This window comes from Syngnathus leptorhynchus, chromosome 13 (genome assembly GCF_054491065.1).
Source record: "Syngnathus leptorhynchus isolate UIUO chromosome 13, UIUO_Slep, whole genome shotgun sequence".
Lineage (NCBI taxonomy): Eukaryota > Metazoa > Chordata > Actinopteri > Syngnathiformes > Syngnathidae > Syngnathus > Syngnathus leptorhynchus.
The window spans coordinates 5,678,402-5,700,310 of NC_141207.1; the positions used below are offsets into that span (position 1 = coordinate 5,678,402).

At 44.3% G+C, this 21,909-nt stretch overlaps 3 protein-coding genes across 4 annotated transcripts; 1 reads left to right on the plus strand and 2 right to left on the minus strand.

Annotated features, from left to right (window-relative positions):
- Nucleotides 1-5,218: 5,218 nt before the first annotated feature.
- dnttip2 (deoxynucleotidyltransferase, terminal, interacting protein 2) lies at nt 5,219-12,388 on the minus strand. Its single transcript, XM_085927992.1, has 7 exons — nt 12,251-12,388; nt 7,500-11,935; nt 6,984-7,119; nt 6,180-6,275; nt 5,808-5,972; nt 5,621-5,730; nt 5,219-5,465 (listed from the first exon to the last, which is right to left on the minus strand). The coding sequence occupies exons 1-7, from the start codon at nt 12,323-12,325 to the stop codon at nt 5,348-5,350; spliced, it is 5,136 nt and encodes a 1,711-aa protein (XP_085784118.1). The 5' UTR covers nt 12,326-12,388; the 3' UTR covers nt 5,219-5,347.
- Nucleotides 12,389-12,654: 266 nt separating this feature from the next.
- On the minus strand, nt 12,655-16,953 carry gclm (glutamate-cysteine ligase, modifier subunit). The gene is made up of 7 exons (XM_085927908.1): nt 16,625-16,953; nt 15,637-15,699; nt 14,690-14,774; nt 14,480-14,536; nt 14,213-14,415; nt 14,009-14,123; nt 12,655-13,837 (listed from the first exon to the last, which is right to left on the minus strand). The coding sequence occupies exons 1-7, from the start codon at nt 16,757-16,759 to the stop codon at nt 13,668-13,670; spliced, it is 828 nt and encodes a 275-aa protein (XP_085784034.1). The 5' UTR covers nt 16,760-16,953; the 3' UTR covers nt 12,655-13,667.
- A 1,303-nt stretch (nt 16,954-18,256) lies between these two features.
- Nucleotides 18,257-20,838, plus strand: ccl25b (chemokine (C-C motif) ligand 25b). Of its 2 annotated transcripts, none has more exons than XM_085927910.1 (5): nt 18,257-18,379; nt 18,572-18,659; nt 19,669-19,786; nt 19,922-20,042; nt 20,115-20,838. In XM_085927910.1, exons 1-4 carry the CDS (start codon nt 18,287-18,289, stop codon nt 20,040-20,042), a joined length of 420 nt encoding a protein of 139 aa, XP_085784036.1. In that variant the 5' UTR covers nt 18,257-18,286; the 3' UTR covers nt 20,115-20,838. The 2 variants fall into 2 exon arrangements, with proteins under 2 accessions (XP_085784036.1, XP_085784035.1); XM_085927909.1 differs by having other exon boundaries at nt 18,266-18,379; nt 20,112-20,838.
- Nucleotides 20,839-21,909: the final 1,071 nt, after the last annotated feature.

The following is a 21,909-nucleotide window of genomic DNA, read 5'->3' on the forward strand; positions in this document are numbered from 1 at the left end:
ATTTTTCCCTAATGAAGTGGCCTGTTATTAGGTACACCTGAAAATGGCGGCGTACCTAATGGAGTGTCCGAGTGACGTCACAGATCAAACAGCCAATCAGAAAGTGGGGGGTTGTTTGGGTGTGGCACTTTTCACTTTCAGTTAAGGTTCGGCCATGATTTTTCCCTAATGAAGTGGCCTGTTATTAGGTACACCTGAAAATGGCGGCGTACCTAATGGAGTGTCCGAGTGACGTCACAGATCAAACAGCCAATCAGAAAGTGGGGGGTTGTTTGGGTGTGGCACTTTTCACTTTCAGTTAAGGTTCAGCCATGATTTTTCCCTAATGAAGTGGCCTGTTATTAGGTACACCTGAAAATGGCGGCGTACCTAATGGACGCCCTCACCCCCACTATCTGATTGGCTGTTTGATCTGTGACGTCACTCGGACACTCCATTAGGTACGCCGCCATTTTCAGGTGTACCTAATAACAGGCCACTTCATTAGGGAAAAATCATGGCCGAACCTTAACTGAAAGTGAAAAGTGCCACACCCAAACAACCCCCCACTTTCTGATTGGCTGTTTGATCTGTGACGTCACTCGGACACTCCATTAGGTACGCCGCCATTTTCAGGTGTACCTAATAACAGGCCACTTCATTAGGGAAAAATCATGGCTGAACCTTAACTGAAAGTGAAAAGTGCCACACCCAAACAACCCCCCACTTTCTGATTGGCTGTTTGATATGTGACGTCACTCGGACACTCCATTAGGTACACCGCCATTTTCAGGTGTACCTAATAACAGGCCACTTCATTAGGGAAAAATCATGGCCGAACCTTAACTGAAAGTGAAAAATGCCACACCCAAACAACCCCCCACTTTCTGATTGGCTGTTTGATCTGTGACGTCACTCGGACACTCCATTAGGTACGCCGCCATTTTCAGGTGTACCTAATAACAGGCCACTTCATTAGGGAAAAATCATGGCCGAACCTTAACTGAAAGTGAAAAGTGCCACACCCAAACAACCCCCCACTTTCTGATTGGCTGTTTGATCTGTGACGTCACTCGGACACTCCATTAGGTACGCCGCCATTTTCAGGTGTACCTAATAACAGGCCACTTCATTAGGGAAAAATCATGGCCGAACCTTAACTGAAAGTGAAAAGTGCCACACCCAAACAACCCCCCACTTTCTGATTGGCTGTTTGATCTGTGACGTCACTCGGACACTCCATTAGGTACGCCGCCATTTTCAGGTGTACCTAATAACAGGCCACTTCATTAGGGAAAAATCATGGCCGAACCTTAACTGAAAGTGAAAAGTGCCACACCCAAACAACCCCCCACTTTCTGATTGGCTGTTTGATCTGTGACGTCACTCGGACACTCCATTAGGTACGCCGCCATTTTCAGGTGTACCTAATAACAGGCCACTTCATTAGGGAAAAATCATGGCCGAACCTTAACTGAAAGTGAAAAGTGCCACACCCAAACAACCCCCCACTTTCTGATTGGCTGTTTGATCTGTGACGTCACTCGGACACTCCATTAGGTACGCCGCCATTTTCAGGTGTACCTAATAACAGGCCACTTCATTAGGGAAAAATCATGGCCGAACCTTAACTGAAAGTGAAAAGTGCCACACCCAAACAACCCCCCACTTTCTGATTGGCTGTTTGATCTGTGACGTCACTCGGACACTCCATTAGGTACGCCGCCATTTTCAGGTGTACCTAATAACAGGCCACTTCATTAGGGAAAAATCATGGCCGAACCTTAACTGAAAGTGAAAAGTGCCACACCCAAACAACCCCCCACTTTCTGATTGGCTGTTTGATCTGTGACGTCACTCGGACACTCCATTAGGTACGCCGCCATTTTCAGGTGTACCTAATAACAGGCCACTTCATTAGGGAAAAATCATGGCCGAACCTTAACTGAAAGTGAAAAGTGCCACACCCAAACAACCCCCCACTTTCTGATTGGCTGTTTGATCTGTGACGTCACTCGGACACTCCATTAGGTACGCCGCCATTTTCAGGTGTACCTAATAACAGGCCACTTCATTAGGGAAAAATCATGGCCGAACCTTAACTGAAAGTGAAAAGTGCCACACCCAAACAACCCCCCACTTTCTGATTGGCTGTTTGATCTGTGACGTCACTCGGACACTCCATTAGGTACGCCGCCATTTTCAGGTGTACCTAATAACAGGCCACTTCATTAGGGAAAAATCATGGCCGAACCTTAACTGAAAGTGAAAAGTGCCACACCCAAACAACCCCCCACTTTCTGATTGGCTGTTTGATCTGTGACGTCACTCGGACACTCCATTAGGTACGCCGCCATTTTCAGGTGTACCTAATAACAGGCCACTTCATTAGGGAAAAATCATGGCCGAACCTTAACTGAAAGTGAAAAGTGCCACACCCAAACAACCCCCCACTTTTTGATTGGCTGTTTGATCTGTGACGTCACTCGGACACTCCATTAGGTACGCCGCCATTTTCAGGTGTACCTAATAACAGGCCACTTCATTAGGGAAAAATCATGGCCGAACCTTAACTGAAAGTGAAAAGTGCCACACCCAAACAACCCCCCACTTTCTGATTGGCTGTTTGATCTGTGACGTCACTCGGACACTCCATTAGGTACGCCGCCATTTTCAGGTGTACCTAATAACAGGCCACTTCATTAGGGAAAAATCATGGCCGAACCTTAACTGAAAGTGAAAAGTGCCACACCCAAACAACCCCCCACTTTCTGATTGGCTGTTTGATCTGTGACGTCACTCGGACACTCCATTAGGTACGCCGCCATTTTCAGGTGTACCTAATAACAGGCCACTTCATTAGGGAAAAATCATGGCCGAACCTTAACTGAAAGTGAAAAGTGCCACACCCAAACAACCCCCCACTTTCTGATTGGCTGTTTGATCTGTGACGTCACTCGGACACTCCATTAGGTACGCCGCCATTTTCAGGTGTACCTAATAACAGGCCACTTCATTAGGGAAAAATCATGGCCGAACCTTAACTGAAAGTGAAAAGTGCCACACCCAAACAACCCCCCACTTTCTGATTGGCTGTTTGATCTGTGACGTCACTCGGACACTCCATTAGGTACGCCGCCATTTTCAGGTGTACCTAATAACAGGCCACTTCATTAGGGAAAAATCATGGCCGAACCTTAACTAAAAGTGAAAAGTGCCACACCCAAACAACCCCCCACTTTCTGATTGGCTGTTTGATCTGTGACGTCACTCGGACACTCCATTAGGTACGCCGCCATTTTCAGGTGTACCTAATAACAGGCCACTTCATTAGGGAAAAATCATGGCCGAACCTTAACTGAAAGTGAAAAGTGCCACACCCAAACAACCCCCCACTTTCTGATTGGCTGTTTGATCTGTGACGTCACTCGGACACTCCATTAGGTACGCCGCCATTTTCAGGTGTACCTAATAACAGGCCACTTCATTAGGGAAAAATCATGGCCGAACCTTAACTGAAAGTGAAAAGTGCCACACCCAAACAACCCCCCACTTTCTGATTGGCTGTTTGATCTGTGACGTCACTCGGACACTCCATTAGGTACGCCGCCATTTTCAGGTGTACCTAATAACAGGCCACTTCATTAGGGAAAAATCATGGCCGAACCTTAACTGAAAGTGAAAAGTGCCACACCCAAACAACCCCCCACTTTCTGATTGGCTGTTTGATCTGTGACGTCACTCGGACACTCCATTAGGTACGCCGCCATTTTCAGGTGTACCTAATAACAGGCCACTTCATTAGGGAAAAATCATGGCCGAACCTTAACTGAAAGTGAAAAGTGCCACACCCAAACAACCCCCCACTTTCTGATTGGCTGTTTGATCTGTGACGTCACTCGGACACTCCATTAGGTACGCCGCCATTTTCAGGTGTACCTAATAACAGGCCACTTCATTAGGGAAAAATCATGGCCGAACCTTAACTGAAAGTGAAAAGTGCCACACCCAAACAACCCCCCACTTTCTGATTGGCTGTTTGATCTGTGACGTCACTCGGACACTCCATTAGGTACGCCGCCATTTTCAGGTGTACCTAATAACAGGCCACTTCATTAGGGAAAAATCATGGCCGAACCTTAACTAAAAGTGAAAAGTGCCACACCCAAACAACCCCCCACTTTCTGATTGGCTGTTTGATCTGTGACGTCACTCGGACACTCCATTAGGTACGCCGCCATTTTCAGGTGTACCTAATAACAGGCCACTTCATTAGGGAAAAATCATGGCCGAACCTTAACTGAAAGTGAAAAGTGCCACACCCAAACAACCCCCCACTTTCTGATTGGCTGTTTGATCTGTGACGTCACTCGGACACTCCATTAGGTACGCCGCCATTTTCAGGTGTACCTAATAACAGGCCACTTCATTAGGGAAAAATCATGGCCGAACCTTAACTGAAAGTGAAAAGTGCCACACCCAAACAACCCCCCACTTTCTGATTGGTTGTTTGATCTGTGACGTCACTCGGACACTCCATTAGGTACGCCGCCATTTTCAGGTGTACCTAATAACAGGCCACTTCATTAGGGAAAAATCATGGCCGAACCTTAACTAAAAGTGAAAAGTGCCACACCCAAACAACCCCCCACTTTCTGATTGGCTGTTTGATCTGTGACGTCACTCGGACACTCCATTAGGTACGCCGCCATTTTCAGGTGTACCTAATAACAGGCCACTTCATTAGGGAAAAATCATGGCCGAACCTTAACTGAAAGTGAAAAGTGCCACACCCAAACAACCCCCCACTTTCTGATTGGCTGTTTGATCTGTGACGTCACTCGGACACTCCATTAGGTACGCCGCCATTTTCAGGTGTACCTAATAACAGGCCACTTCATTAGGGAAAAATCATGGCCGAACCTTAACTGAAAGTGAAAAGTGCCACACCCAAACAACCCCCCACTTTCTGATTGGCTGTTTGATCTGTGACGTCACTCGGACACTCCATTAGGTACACCGCCATTTTCAGGCGTTCCTAATAACAGGCCACTTTATTAGGGAAAAAGCCTCAGTGAAAGTGAAAAGTGCCACACCCTGCGTCCTCTGACCGCACGTCCCTGGTTGTGACCTACACCTGAGAACTGCAAGTGGCAAAATGGCTGCCCCTTGGTTGATTAAAAACTGTTGGATTTTGCCTATTTAATTCATATTCCACAAACAAAATAGGCTGCACAAAAAAATTGGGGGTTGACTTTATTCATCATGTTGCATTTGTACATGGTAAAAATACAGTTTACAAGTTTATCATGATTTATAAGTTACTTTGTGTATAAACCCTTTAAAGACTCTTGTCTCACACACACGCTCATTTTGTGGCTTTCTGTGATTTCTTGTGGAATGTATTCTTCTTGAATTTCTTGTGCTTGCCTGACGCCTGAGCTGCTTTCTCAGCCACAATACTCTGGTACCTTTTCTTGTTGTTGCTGGAAAAAATAAATAACAGTACACAAATTAAGTCATATTTTCACTTTTAACTACTACTGTCAAAGTATATACTGTATTGCTACCCATAGAAATGCATGTAATCAGTCTAACGAAACATTAGCCATTGAACTGCAAGTCTGGTCATGATACTGACCTCCGGAACTCGGCATCAGCCAGCAACTCCTCCACCATTGTCCTCTTCCGTTGCTTCTTGGGAACGCGGGAGTGATAGAAATCAACAACGTTGTCCTCCACAGTGGCCACCTGCACCCCAGCACAAAAAAGCATGTAAAACATCATGCAAACTTGCAATATACTTTTTTTTTTTTTTTTGCCCTGACCTGGAAGTACTTTGGGAAGCCGTCTCTGTCATTCTTCTTGTAGAATCTCTTGGGATCCATGGAGGCCCTCATCTTCAGCAGTTTCAAGTCTCCCTTCAGCTCTTGGGTCAGCTCAGGAGCTTTCATGTTGAACCAAGCATCGCCTGTGGTCTTCTCACGCTCCACCTGCACGAGTCATACAACTTCAAGTTGGCAACTGATTTAAATCAGTGTATCATTGCAACCTAACTGAATAACATTTCCTATACAGAACAGATAAATAATAAAATGATGTATTCTATGCATTAAGAAATGAAAAATTTCTTAAAAACGTCTCAGCTTATATATTGTGCTAATACTTGAGTAAAATATCTCCAAGAGACTTCAACTTACCCTGCGCTTCTGTTTCAAGGCTTTTTTGGTCTCTGTGTACGGTGGCACCGCCTCTTTCTTCTCAAACTCTGATCCCATCACGCTCTTCTTCATCAGCTGTGCACAAAACCGTCATTGTTACAAGTTTATTTGGTCCATTGACTCACAAAGCAAAGCCATATCAGTTTACGTGGGATGAAAGATGAAATTAGAATGATACATAATACCACAGGGTGGCGCCAGAGCACTACTACTCCCCTCAACTTAGTATCTTATTTGAACATAGTAACTCTTTGGCACCACAATTGAGCATTACTTTTGTATCAGACGGGGCTTTGGCGCCATCTTGTGGCATTTTGGGACCAGTGACTAAAAGCTCAGTAAAACTAATTGGGTAAAACATATATATATTTTTTTTAAATCTGTGATAAGTGACTTTTAATTATGAAATGATAGAATCATACATCACAAATAATTTGTTTTGGTATCAAACAAAATAAATCTTTGAAGCTAATTAAGTTCCTTTTGGACCAAACTAAATTCATGATTTAAAAATTAAATAAAACTTAATTTCTTAACTTAAAAGTATCTTTTCCCCGCATAAAGAGACAGGCTACTACTTCAGATTTTTTCATAATTATACCAATTTTGTAATTGTAAAGTGTAATAATCACAATAATCAATCACAGCAATAAAACCAACTTCCACACGGCCAGAAGAAGCAACGTGACAAAAACTATCAGGCTGTCATGGATTTCCTCAGCAGTGCGAAACCTCGATAATGCTCATCATTAATCACGGCCTGGAAAACACGTCCGCGTTTACCTCATCCTGGTCCTTCTTCTTGTGTCGGTTCAGCGAAGCGGAGCTTGGTTTTGATTTGCTGCCGTCGAAAGTGATGTACAAACCCCCGAGCTGTCTCATGTTGACGCCCGGGTCGATGCGACTGGACATCTTTGTCCTGCAACAAAAGGCGAGGCGACGTCACGGCTCATTTCCTTTGCGCGCTCCTAATCAAACTCAACGAAAAATAATGATGTGACAAATTTATACCGGATGGACACTTTGGAGTCCTCTCGTTGACTTTGCCTCTAAAACTAGCTCAAGAAAGCGCGAGTGTGCTACAAGTGGGCTGCGAGGCACGGCATCGGAACTGGATTTGGTTAATGTGTGTGTGAGCGTGAGCTGTGGTCTAAAGCAGCTCAAAGCCACGTTTTGTTTCTCACCAGAGTAAGACTATTAAATATCTCGGTCAAACTACTACAGATAAAAAAAAAAAAGGAATAAAAACCTGGCGACATTTGGTGATCTTAGTTAAGTGTCTGCTCATGTTGTGCTCACAGTGAAGGATTCCTGCTGGACAAGAGAAGCGCCTCTTCCCCATAGTCGTCATCATCCTCATCTCCCTCCTCATCCACAAAGTCCTCGTCCTCTTCCTCGGCGCCCACCACCTCCTCTCTCGTGAGGCGCTCCGTGTAGAAATCGTCATCCACTTCCTGCCCAGGCCGCGCGTCCACCATAAACAGACCGTCAACCGACACGCCCGCCGTTGTCGTCGTCTTCTTCTTCTTCTTTTCGGGCCTCCCGGAAGGGCTTTGTTGCTCATCTGTGTTCTCGACTTGGTGGTCGAAGATGTCCTCGTCCTCATCATCCTCACTGCTCTCCAAGAGACTGATTTTCTTCGTTTTCTGGGAAGCTTTCATGTCCTTGAGCGGTGATTTCTTAAACGTCGTCTTCTTTTTGGGCTTCCTGGAAGGATCTTGTTGCTCTTCTGTGTCCTCGACTTGGTGGTCGAAGTCCTCGTCCTCCTCACTGCTCTCCAAGAGACTGATTTTCTTCGTTTCCTGGGAAGCTTTCATGCCCTTCAGCGGTGATTTCTTAAACGTCGTCTCCTTTTTAGGCTTCCTGGAAGGACCTTGTTGCTCTTCTGTGTCCTCGACTTGGTGGTCAAAGATGTCCTCGTCCTCACTGATCTCCAAAAGACTGATTTTCTTCCTTTTCTGGGAAGCTTTCATGCACTTGAGCGGTGATTTCTTAAACGTCGTCTCCTTTTCGGGCTTCCTAGAAGGACCTTGTTGCCCTTCTGTGTCCTTGACTTGGTGGTCGAAGATGTCCTCGTCCTCATCGTCCTCACTGCTCTCCAAGAGACTGATTTTCATCGTTTTCTGGGAAGCTTTCATGCCCTTGAGTGGTGATTTCTTATACATCGTGTCTTTTTTGGGCTTCCTGGAACGGCCTTGTTGCTCTTCTGTGTCCTCGACTCGGTGGTCGAAGATGTCCTTGTCCTCACTGCTCTCCAAGAGACTGATTTTCTTTCTTTTCTGGGAAGCTTTCATTTTCTTGGGCGGTGATTTCTTAAACGTCATCTCCTTTTCGGGCTTCCTGGAAGGACCTTGTTGCTCTTCTGTGTCCTCAACTTGGTGGTCGAAGATGTCCTCGTCCTCACTGCTCTCCAAGAGACTGATTTGCTTTGTTTTCTGGGAATCTTTCATGTCCTTGAGCGGTGATTTCTTAAACGTTGTCTCCTCAACGGTAGTTGCCGCTGTCTCCTTTTCGGGCTTCCTGGAAGGGCCTTGTTGCTCTTTTGTGTCTTCGACTTGATGGTCGAAGATGTCCTCGTCCTCACTGCTCTCCAAGAGACTGATTTTCTTTGTTTTCTGGGAACCTTTCTTGTCCTTGAGAGGTGATTTCTTAGCCGTCGTCTCCTTTTCAGGCTTCCTGGGAGTGCCTTGTTGGTCTTCTATGTCCTCGTCCTCCTTGTCCTCACCGCTCTCCAAGAGACTGATTGTCTTGGTTTTCTTGGAAGCTTTCATGTCCTTGAGTGGTGATTTCTTAAACGTCGTCTCAACGACGGTCACTGTCGTCTCCTTTTCGGGCTTCCTGGAAGGGCCTTGTTGCTCTTCTGTGCCCTCGATTTGGTGGTCGGAGATGTCCTCGTCCTCACTGCTCTCCAAGAGACTGATTTTCGGGGAAGCTTTCATGTCCTTGAGCGGTGATTTCTTAAACCTCGTCTCCTCAACGATGGTTGTCGTCGTCTCCTTTTCGGGCTTCCTTGAAGGGCCTTGTTGCTCTTCTGTGTCCTCGTATTGATGGTCGATGATGTCCTCGTCCTCACTGCTTTCCAAGAGACTGATTTTCTTCATTTTCTGGTGAGCTTTCATGTCCTTGAGCGGTGATTTCTTAAACGTCGTCTCAACGATGGTTGCCGCAATCTCCTCAGGCTTCCCGGAGTGGCCTTGTTGCTCTTCTGTGTCCTCATCTTGGTAGTCGAAGATGTCCTCATCCTCCATGTCCTCGTCCTCCCTGCTCTCCAAGAGACTGAGTGTCTTGGTTTTCTGAGAAGCTTTCATGTCCTTGAGCGGTGATTTCTCTAATGTCGTCTCCTCAACGACAGTCATCGTCATCTCCTTTTCGGGCCTCCTGGAAGGGCCTTGTGGCTCTTCTGTGTCCTCGATTTGGTGGTCGATGATGTCCTCGTCCTCACTGCTCTCCAAGAGACTGATTTTCCTGGTTTTCGGGGAAGCTTTCATGTCCTTAAGCGGTGATTTCTTAAACGTCGTCTCCTCAACAACAGTCGCTGTCGTCTCCTTTTTGGGCTTCCTGGAAGGACCTTGTTGCTCTTCTGTGTCCTCGATTTGGTGGTCGGAGATGTCCTCGTCCTCACTGCTCTCCAAGAGACTGATTTTCTGGGAAGCTTTCATGTCCTTGAGCGGTGATTTCTTAAACGTCGTCTCCTCAACGACGATCACCGTTGTCTCCTTTTCGGGCTTCCTGGAAGGGCCTTGTTGCTCTTCTGTGTCCTCGACTTGGTGGTCGAAGATGTCCTTGTCCTCCTTGTCCTCACCGTTCTCCAAGAGGCTGACTGTCTTGGTTTTCTGGGAAGCTTTCATGTCCTTGAGCGGTGATTTCTTAAACGTTGTCTCCTCAACGACGGTCGCTGCAATCTCCTCAGTCACTCGATCGAGAGACACCAAAGCCTCTTCCGGCTTCTCTTCCTCTTCCATGCAGATCTCTATGACTGCCTCCTGACACGTCACCTGCTCTACCTCCATGTTGTCTTCTTGCTCCTGAGTTGTCAACACACTCCCGCACAAACCCCGGTCATCATCAGACACCTCTGCGCGCACGTCGTCGTCCTTTTCATCGTCTCCGCCGACATCCTCGCGTCTTGCTCCCGAGGTTGAAGACGCCGTTTCCTCTTCCATCTTTTCCACCGCCGAGTCGTCTTCATCCCGCTTTTCAGCGGATCGCTCGCACTGCTGATCTGCAGCCGCCACTGCGGCCTCCACAAGAACCTCCTGTTCATTCGGATCTGCCGGTTTGACTTGGTTCACTGCTGCTTCGGTCGACGGCACGCTGACTTGCTTCTCTTCTTCCAGCAACGTACAGTCCGCGTCCTCGGCGACCACCGTGGTCTCCAGCATAGAGTCGTGTTGTACATTTTTCTCTGGGGTCTCCAAAACAACCCACAGCTCCTTTGTCTGCTCCCACTGAGAGCTCCCCGGGTCGACCCTAACTAGAGTAGAATGACCGTCTGTCTGCTCAGAATCCGACTCGACGGTCTTGGAAGTAGAGGAGGGGGTCTTAGCTCTGATGGCGTATTCAGAGCCAGATTCAAAGCCGTCTGAGTCGCAAGACCTCTCGGCGGCGGTCTGTCTAGTTGTTCTTCGGCTCTGACTCGACGAGCTGGTGGAGATTTCGTCCAAGTTCAGGGGAATGGGTCCCACTTTCATTCTTGTTCTCGCACTCCTGCGAATCGTGGATTGAGAAGCCGGAGAGGCTTCGGAAGCGAAGCTGTCGGCATCAGAAAGGTCGAATTTTTTCGCTTTGGCAGAAGATCTGGTGCTTCTCCTTTGACTTCGGGTGACTCGTTGCGATTCGGTCGGCAGTGAAGAGGAGGATTCCGCCTCATCATCTCCGGCCTTGACAGATTCAAAGCCGTCTGAGTCGCAAGACCTCTCGGCGGCGGTCTGTCTAGTTGTTCTTCGGCTCTGACTCGACGAGCTGGTGGAGATTTCGTCCAAGTTCAGGGGAATGGGTCCCACTTTCATTCTTGTTCTCGCACTCCTGCGAATCGTGGATTGAGAAGCCGGAGAGGCTTCGGAAGCGAAGCTGTCGGCATCAGAAAGGTCGAATTTTTTCGCTTTGGCAGAAGATCTGGTGCTTCTCCTTTGACTTCGGGTGACTCGTTGCGATTCGGTCGGCAGTGAAGAGGAGGATTCCGCCTCATCATCTCCGGCCTTGACGGGATCCACGTTGTGCGCCGCCCTACTTCTCGTGCTTCTGACCTTTTTCTCCACAGTCACTAAAGAACAGCAAGAGTCCGCATCGGACAATTCACCTTCAGCGGAATTCAAGGCGAGGGAAAACCTTTTGCTCTTTCTTCTGCTTCCCGTAGCTGGAGTTTCACTGTGGGACACAACAGAGCTAAGGGATTCCACCCTCTTGTTTGGAGCGCTCCTTCTCGTGCTTCGGACATTCTTTGGCGCGCAGGACTCCGGCTCGGATTCTTCTTGACCGATTTTGCGTGCCACTGGCAGGTCCGCATTGGATGTGACAGAGGAGCACGACTCCAGGTCGGACACATCTGCTTCGTGGATTGAGCTCGCGGGGGTGCAAGGCTGCTCGGGGCTGTGGAGTCTGAAGGCTCGGGAGCATCTTCTCAATAAGGACGTCGGAGAGTCGCTGTTGTTTTCTTTAAGGCGGCTGATGGTTTTCACCGAGTTTGCCGCTTGTGAGGCCCCACTCCTGGTTCTTCTGCCTGTTGATGGAGTCGCCTGTGAAGAGAGGGAGAAAACATCACAGACGTTATTTCAGTCTCGGTAGATCGACAGATAAATCGTCAGCTAGGTAAAACCTTTGGTTTATTTACCACTTAAAAGACACACATTTTTAATGTTTACGTTTGGAGTAAACATCTGGAAATGTTTTTGCCCATTCGACGATTTGGAATCTTTGACGAATGCCAGCGTGAGCCACGTGAGTTGGAAGAGGACGCGCAGATGGTAAATGACCACAACGGAAAGTTAAAATTTCTCGCTTATATATAAAACGCGCTTGCGCCTTTGTGAGAAAGTTGCAAGTGTGTTTACCTGGATGTTGGAGGCCTGCTCAAGATTTGTTTGATTTGGAGAACACACGCGAACTCCTCTTCTGGTAACCACCATCTTGGACTGGTTTGTCACTTCCGGTTTGGAAATCAAACTAAAGCAATCGATACACGGAAACGCGAGTTGGAGCGCAGAGGACCTCGATTTACTTGGGGGTTTTTTTTCAACCTCGACCAAGAAACGTCTTGGATAAATGAAGACCAAGAAGTATTTCGATGCTCAGAAGTTTAAATTATTAAAATCTGATACAATATATGAATTCAACTTCCAATTATCCTCACAATAGTAACATCTATATTTTGTCAAATAAATTACTTAAATTAAAAATTGTAGAGAAGCATCCAATGTCTAAAACAATTGACATCAACAATGTTTTTTTTTTTTAATATACATTTTAATAAAGACCATTTTTGACAAACAAATGACAGTATATTGATAATATTACCAATACAGCAGTGATATTTTCAAGTGATTTACTGGATCAAACAAGTTTGAACTCATAAATAAAAATGCCTTAGATGCCTTATATTTCCCTACTTTAAAAGATATTAAAGGGGAAAAACAGATTACATCAATTGCAACCTAATCTCAAGATACGAATTTAATCTCTTGACAAATGACGTGAATGTTATCCCTGGCAATAAAACAATAAATGTTGGAGTAAAAAATATCTAGCTGATCTTCCAGTGGTAAAATTTTATCGGAGTTAGTGCATATTTCTTAAATGAGGAATGCAAATTAGTCTGAAAAAGAAACTCTTGCAATTCAATCTGACCATAATCCATTTCTCTCACAATACAAATCATCAAGAAAAAAAATCTACCAATTTTTTTTGTACAGACATTTGATGACATTACGAAACGTTGATTAAAAACCTGTATGAGCATGAGATCAGATGCAATGAGGCACTTCACATTTGAAGACGAATGAGGAAATCACTACATGACCCAACAGTAAAGCGACAAGTCCCGAGGTGACAATGATCCAATCAAACTACCTTTTATGTCACAAAAATATTCACTGTATAGGATGAATTTTGACCATTTTGATATCTGCACACTTCATCTACAATAAAATCTGATGATGAGTTAAAAGTCTTCGAGGTATGTTTTATGTCCAGCCACATTGTCATGTGCACAATGCATATTGCTGGAAAAAGGTCTACTTTTGTACCATCCTCACAACAAGTTAAGAGATATTGAGCCTTTTTGGTGAACTTGAGTTTTGCTAAACCTATTGTGCAAAACTGAGCTTCTCTGGCAAGTAGCTGAACAGTAAAAAAGAGAGGATGTGACAGTAAATGTATGATGGGCAGCGTTCCATGTTTGCAGAGCTGTTACTTTGCATGTGCTCGTGAATGGAGAAGATGACAAATGGCTTCATCCCTCGCTTGCCTCCGCTAGAGATCCGCCTTCCTGGCGCTGAACAGGTAGCCCGTGGCCTTGATGATGCCGCGACTCTTGACGATGACGGAGTAGCGAAGGAGCCACTCTAGCCTCCAGTCGGCCGCGCTGGCGTGCTGCGTTCCCTCCTGCATCGCCTCCCGGAAGGTTGCCGCTGATATCAACTCTGGGTGGAAATGACAGCGGTAACTTCTCCAATCGAGTTCGGAGTTTTCTAATTTAACTCTCTGGTGTGGTGGCTGTGTGACAATTCCTCAAGTGAGCTGTTTGAGAACTGAGTAATAAAAAATAAAAAATAAAAAACGATCAGAAACAAAACTGGAAAAGAGATGCTCACCCGCGGGATCGTTGTGTGTGAGAAGCTGGATGTCAAACTCTTTGGCGAAGGCGGTCAGCTCGGGGGGCATCACGCAGCAGGAGGCCAGATTCACTTGGTTGCTGCTGGGTTTGACCTACACAACAACGAGGCACACACACCCACCAACAATAAATCGCGTTCACATTTTTTTTTGTTTTTTTGCACATGACATTTGCAACAGACCTGAGCCCAGATATAAAGCTGCTCCAGCAGGTCCTTGTCCAGGTCGGACGTTCCGATAGCGGCGATCCTCTGGCTGCGGACGAGCGCCTCCAGCTCCTCCCACGCCGGCTGAAGTGGAGCCAGCGTTTGGACGTGGCCGCTAAGGAGCTTTCGCGGTGCGATGATCACAGAGTCCAGCTGGGACACAGCCAACGTCTGACAGGCTGGAAAGAAAAGATACAGTCGATGACGGGAGTCATTTCATTTCCAAATATAACTCCTTCTTACCCATCTCCACTGCATCTCTGATGGACGACTGATCCGACTCGAAGAGGAACAGCTTGGCTGCCGAAACAAAGCCACACATGGAAGCGATTAAGTGAGCGGCCGCTTAAACGCATATTTCAAGAAAATATGCTTGCAATACAGACAATCCAATCGAAGGTATTTTACAACAAGTTGAACACGTGCCATGCTAAGCTTACTTAAGGTACAAACCTGACACCTTAAGCTCCTCCCTCTCCTCAGGTATGATCGCATCTGTGGCCTGGGGGATATTACAGTCCAATGTGTCGGGTAAATCCTACACAAAAAAAAAAAAAAAAAGTTGGTTTCCTACATGTGTTTCAACTCGCTGAGCGACGCTTGGCCCTTGCAAGCTTTCTTGACCAATAGGAAGCAGATTATTTGGGTTTCAGGTTGCATTGCTTTGTTGTATCAGAGGTTATGCAAAGTTACTCTGTTGTAAAGAAGTCCAACTCTGAACCAGATCCCTTATTTTTGTGGCTATCAAACGTCTAAACACCATTATTGAAATGCATCCAACTGATTGCATTCCATGGTACAGAATATTTGATAGCTTGGAAATTTATTTTGTACCCCTTTTCCCGACGGATACTTTTAAACAACAAAACCTGGTCTGACGCTGTGGAAACTCACTTTTGACTTGTGTTACAAAGATCTCGGGAAAAGCAGACGAGGACATATAACTTAAAACCACCCGTTGCCATTTGACTCCAGTGGATGATTAGCATAGCTGAGGTATGTGCCCACCCGACCAAACGCACGCACTAAATGAAGTATCACTCGCTTCTTCTTTGTTGCTTATCTTGGGTTCCATTATAATAAGATTATAAATTCATTGTAACAGACAGATGAGATTTTTTTTTGGAATGGCGCCTCAGACGGCTGTCTAGAATTGCATGAACATTGGCCGTGACAGCTTCTTTTCAGGCATCCTTTGAAGTCCGTCACAGCAGTTGTTATGTCGAAATCCCGCTGTCCGGCCGTGTGGAGCCTCGCCCCATAGGACAAATACAACGAATCAGTTTGGTCTTCAATTCAAGCATTATGCTTCCTTCCTAACAAGATACTTATTTTTTCCATGGTTCTCGAGGAAAAAAAGCAACCCCAAACACCGATGTGAGTAATAATGGTCACCTCACCTCAGTCGGTCCTTCTATTGTGGAGAACCAGCTGCTCAGGGTAGCCTGAATGCATTCTTGAAGCTGAGAAAGATAAACAGAGCTTGCTCATTTCATATGTCGCCAAATTTCGACAAACCTGACGATTCCAAGAATATTTCCGGACAAGTGATGAGGAGACATTTAAAGTAGACTCAGCTCCAAATGCAAGATCAAGACCATGTTTCTCCACTTGACTTGTGCGGGCATGTATTAAAAAACACCATTCCACCAATGTTACACCATCCAATTTACCATTTCGCCTAGGCTCAAAGGGCGTGGAGGCCAGCTGCATGAAGAATGCAACAATGCTCAGGGTCATTGCTGTTGCAGAATCAGATTATACGTATAAGCGCGAAGACTTATGGTTAGTGTTTGGGTTTCGTTCAGTTTAGTCAGAGTTAGGCGGTGAGGTGAACGTTTTGAGCCTAGCGCAGGGTTTCTAGTTAATGTTTAAAGATAGGCTTAGGTTTACAACTGAAGGTGTAATTATATAGATGTATTCTAAAATGGTTTGATGGTAGACAGATAGCTGGACTTGTGCTAGGCAGGTTTTCCAGTCAACCAAACAAATGAGCGGGATGCAAATGATAAGATAACATCCAAGAAGGGATGTTCATTAAATTACGTAACTTATTGCAGAGCTTCAGCTCATTCATAATAGATCAGTGGTCAGAAACATGAGTAGTGGTCAAGTTCAAAAATGGCGAAATGATAAGGCCTTATGATGTGGAAGGGAGCATTTGAAAAGGTATTTACAGAGTCAATTTGTTTTGTATAGTCAAGTTAAACTGGTAAGTTCGAAGTACAACCGTCCATTGAATGGAGGGGGGCGTCATGTTGAGAGCGACACTTTTCTTCCTCTTTAGGAAATGTTGACATCATAAGTCTGACCCCCCCCCCCCCCCCCTCTATGGCTACTAGCACACCTGCTCCGCTAGCTCGTTCGGTCGAAGATATTAAAGTTTACCTCCTCGCTGGGGGAACATGGACATTTCTTCGTCAAGCGAGCTCTGTTGACTAAATTCCCCGTGTGCAGCCTGAGCGTCTTCGCGTGGCTCAACAGGCTCCCCTTCGCCTCCGCGTTAGTCTTGTGAGGATCCATGTGTGCCGTCTTTTGTCGGGAGGAAAAAGCGTCCGACGCGACGAAAAGTGGCAACAAAGATCAGGGAGGGTGGGGGCTGCCTTATACTATTTATATGACTGCACCTTCTGAGAAGTGGCCAATAGAAGAGTAGCGCGAGAGGTGCAATGGAAATAAAACGTAGTCACGATGACTTGCTGCTTCGGTTACTTTGTTTACACAGCAAGGGGAGGGGGGGGGGGGGGTAAAAGCCGGCCGGGGCACGCCCACCGGAGGTGTGGCCACAATATGTCAGACAATTTGCTTGGCTTTTGTTTTATATTTATTTTTTATTTGACTTGATTTTCAGCTAACAAATTTGAAACGATATTAAAGCTTTTTAGTGTAACTTTTTGAAAAATGGGTCAAATTGTTTATTATCCTGGACACCGGAAACGGAAATGATATATGGACCAATCAATGAGATTTCCTTCTTCCTGCTTTGCGCAAGAGTGCCTGGCTATGACGTAAAACATCGGAAAGCAGTGCACCAAGTGACCAGCAGGTGTCTCCCGTGTACGCGCAGTCGTCTTGACCTGATGCATTTTCTAAATTATTATTATTATTATTATTATTATTATTATTATACGGTATCATTGTCACTATCTATATGTGGCAACACACATTTCCGTCATTTTATATACCTGAATACTGCTGGGGCCTGAATTTTCCCATCCCCGGGGATCAATAAATGTTCAATCAATCAATGTATTCACGAGTATTGTGACAATGACAATCATTTAGATTTGTTTTAAGTCTGTTAGAAATTTTATAAAAGACAAAAAAAAGAAAAAAATTGTGTTGGATGTTGAGCAATCAGAGCCAGTAGGGCTTTTTTTTTTGCTAAACACTTTGTCATGACTGCATGTTGGCTGTTTATGGGTGTTTGATTCATTTATTTCAATCAGATTTTAGCCTCTCTGTACTACCATGTGACTGTATCTACCCCCAGGCATTCAGGATCAGAAATGTTGGCTGATGACTTAATCTACATTGGCAATGAGAAAGTTTCATTAACCAATCAGATGACAAATTTGTGGTCACAGGCTCAGATAACTAGCCCACAATGAATTTAGCATTTTTTTCCTTCCTTTGATTGGTTGCATTAAAAAAAATGGCTAGATATAAAGCAAAATCCCAGATTTTATTGTTTCAAACAAAAAGTTTCCCAACAGAGTATTGAATTTATAAGTCCAACCACGTCAGCAGTTCTTGTGAACATCTGGATTCCATCAATTCTTTGCAGGGGATAAAGTGACCAACAAGTCAGGATTCTTTGCGTTTTCCACATAATGCATGTCAAGATGCATTAAATATTAATATACAACAAAAGATTTACTGGAAGCCAATGACAGTGGTTACACTTTGACACTGTTTGCTTACCTTGTATTACAAACCAATTACTATTGCACAACATGTTAAACTACGCATTTGCAAAAGTAGATGCGTGCTGCTTAGAGGAGGAGTGGCAAAGGCATGTTTGTGTGTCCACGGGGGGGTGTACAATACATGTGCACAATAAAAGTGCAAAGCCCCACTTCGGCACTGCAGCAAGTTGTGAGGCAGGCCACCTTGAGTGAAGCGGCGAAAAAAATTCACCAGGTACGTTCCTCAGTTTGGGAGTCAGTGCACTGAATCCATCCAAAATTCAAAACAAATGCATTGCATGCAGCAACTGAAAAAAAAAATCCTAAGGACTTTCATTATTCTGGTTTGTAGTGGAGATACAGCAATTTTTTTTTATTTTTTTTTGCCGGGCTCCTTAATCTAACTTTCTCTTTTATTTCTGCACAGCCGAGCAGAACTGCAAGAGTGGACATGAAATTCCAAGCTCTTTTGTTCCTGGTGCTGCTCTTCTGCACCACACTGTGTGTGGCACAAGGTTAGTAAGAGCGACGCTGAAGCGCATGCTTGGCCTTCAAAGACTTTTATTGGCTGGCAGATGCAGCTCCGGGCACATTATTAGGACAATTAAATGCTTTGTTTTGCACTTGTTGATTGCAGAATTGACTCACTAGTAGTTTTGGTGTAATTGAGGCTCTGCTTGACAATGCATCTGTTTTTTATTATTCACATTCTTCTGTTAAACTTGGTTGGGAAATGTCTTCAGGCTATGATATGGAACTACTGTGCTCGTTAGGATTTAAATGTGTTGAAATATTGAAGTCGAGGAGACGAAAAAACTAGACGGATGTAGAAAGATTGAGATTGATAGATAAATAGATATATTGGGGCTGTCCGTTTCAAACTTTGTCATTTGGTTGCCAAGCAGGCGTGTCCAAATATTGGATTGGCACTGTGTGTGTGTGATTCTACAGCAAGGTCATGTTATTTTAAATTTGACCGCTTGATATTTTTTTTCTTTTAAATTTTATATTTTTTATTTGCAATTTATTGTATTTTTTTTACATGATTCACACCACTTTAAAATTTTAGTATATTTTTTTGTGTAATTTATTGTTTTTTTTTACATGATTCACACCACTTGAACAAAGCAAAGCATGCATATATATTTTTGGGAATCATATTACGTGGTATATTTTCTTTGCTGTATTTTAAGGTTCCTCTTATTTTTCAGTAAATCGTGCTAGTGTTTAGCATGTTTGCGTTTTAACTAAGAGATTCTGGGTTTGTTTCTCACCTGAGGCCTTCCTGTGTGAAGTTTTCATGTCTTCCTCATCGAAGGTTCTCAGTTGTCCCTAGATGCCAATGTGAGCGTGAATGAAGTATTGGGAGAAAAAAACAAAAATGCCACATTGTCTGATATAAATCATTTTCACAACATCAACATATATGCTTAATAGTTTTTTTTTGTTATTGTCACATGACCTCATTCTCAGAGGCTGATTATCCTACCGTGCGACTTTGTGACCTTGGCCTTCCCTGTGCAGGTTCCTACGGTAACTGCTGCTTGGGCCATGTACGAGGAATGAAACCGAGGATAAAGGATAAGATTCAGAGCTACAGGATGCAGGAAACAGATGGCGATTGCAACATCAGAGCTGTTGTGTGAGTTCTTAAGCTCATTGTTTTCATTGCAGTCGCATGATTGCCACCCATAATCATCTGGCATTAAGAAATGGAAAACTAAATGACCTTTTGGATTCGGAATGATGGATGATGTCGGTGCGTGCGTGTGTGCAGGTTTACCTTGAAGAAGAGGTCCGGACGCAAGACGCAGCGCACCGTCTGTGCCAATCCTGAGGATATTTGGGTCCAGGAATTGATGGAGGTTGTGAGATTGAGAATGATGCTTCAGAATTAGGTACAAGGAATTACGCACCGATGCACATGTCTCATAAAAAGGCAACTCATTGCGCAACTTTTTGTCTAGAAGCAAAAGGAGACAGAAGAGGCTTTGGAAGATCTTCATCATGAAGCACACGGAGCACATTCGGCGCGTGTAAATTTGCCAGTTTCTGTCACTGACAAAGAATATATTTCATGCTTATAACATTTCAGACACCTATAGCACAATTTTAAATGTTTTCTTTTTATGTAAGTGATGGTTGAAAGCCTGCAAGCAATGAGCCACTATTGGGCAGCTTTGGATTGTAGATGCACACTTGAAGCCAAAATGATTCATAGACTGGACACATTTGGAGCTCATGTGAATTTTTATCTACTGAATGAGCGTTTTACTGGAAATGACGAACGAAATTGGCAAAAGACTGAAAGACATTGTGGGAAGAAATGCAATTTTTATTATTTGTGCCCAAAATGATTTGTAGGTTTATTTTGAAATATACTTACGTACATCCAGTAGTTTAAATAAAGATTATTTTTTAATTAAAATAAAAAAGACTATTTTCAGCATGGCGCTAATTATCATTGGCAGAAATGACCTTCACATTAAAATATTTCTTTTTTTTTTTTTTAAATCAGGCTGTGAATCATTTTTTAGCTTAACTTTCTGTACAAGATGCATTTGGTATTGTATGTGAGACATATGGGAAGGAACCAGTTCATAGATAGGTGCACATTAGTTTTTGAAAATCATCAGATTTTTGTATTTTTGTAATCGCGCTCCAATTCTACTTGTTAATAAAATGAGAATCAAATATTGTTTTCCATTTCAGCACACAAACATCTGTTCTCCATTATCTTTGAGTTAATTTGTGTGAAACTCAGCACCATCTCCTTTTATGGTCACGTTCCCCCACCCTACCAAAAAAGAAACCGAATATGTCAACAATACTTAAATTCGCTATCAAGTGGACACGACACAACCGCCACTGAGACGCCCGTTGGGTCACGCTGAGCTTAGCTTTCTCCTGATTGTTGGCAGGACTTGCGTAAACAGCACAAGTTCCCAAAAAGACACATCCTAGAACATTCATCCAAACGACCTCCGGTGTGGTCTCGTCAAGCTGTTTTTCATTACAAGCGGAGGCGGCACCGGATTGACCCCAAGGTTAAAGACGCCACCATGCAGGTGTAATATTTCATAACCACGTCGCAAATGGGATGTGACAGCATGTACTTACAAGAAACCCACTTTGCCGTCAGCTCTCTTCTCGTTATTTGGCAGCGGATGGATTGCGAAAAGACAAAACAAAGTAGCATGCCAGTGATGTCAAGACCTTTGAGGGTCTCTAAGGAGAACACAGGGACTATTAACTCCTTCTCTCTCCTCTGTGTGCCAAAAAAGACAAAACATGTTTTTAAAGTGTCACGTGACTGGACTGGAGAAGAAACGGGCTTTCTGAACAGGATGCAAAGAAGCCCACTGTAATGGGTAAACAAAAATAGACATTTACCGGCCACCCCATTAGGTACACCTAAACAGTCTAATCCAGATCTTGAAAAGTAACACAAGAGCAGAAAATCTTGCTCAATTTACTGGAATGCCAAGTTAAAAAGTCATTCTAAATAAGCATTCAACATCTTTGCTAAAACCATGGCGGAATATCCATCGGTGGAAAAGAAAAACAGCGCTCTTCCGTTTGCAAACAAATAGACATTAAAATGATCAAATTGAATGAGAGCAAAGGGAAATTTCTTCTCGACACCTACGTTAAAAAAAAAAAGCTGTTTCTAATATTTTGGTTCCCACTACCAAACCACATTTATCAAGAATAAACACAAATGAATTAAATGAAAACATCTCGACTTCCTTTCACCTGACAAAG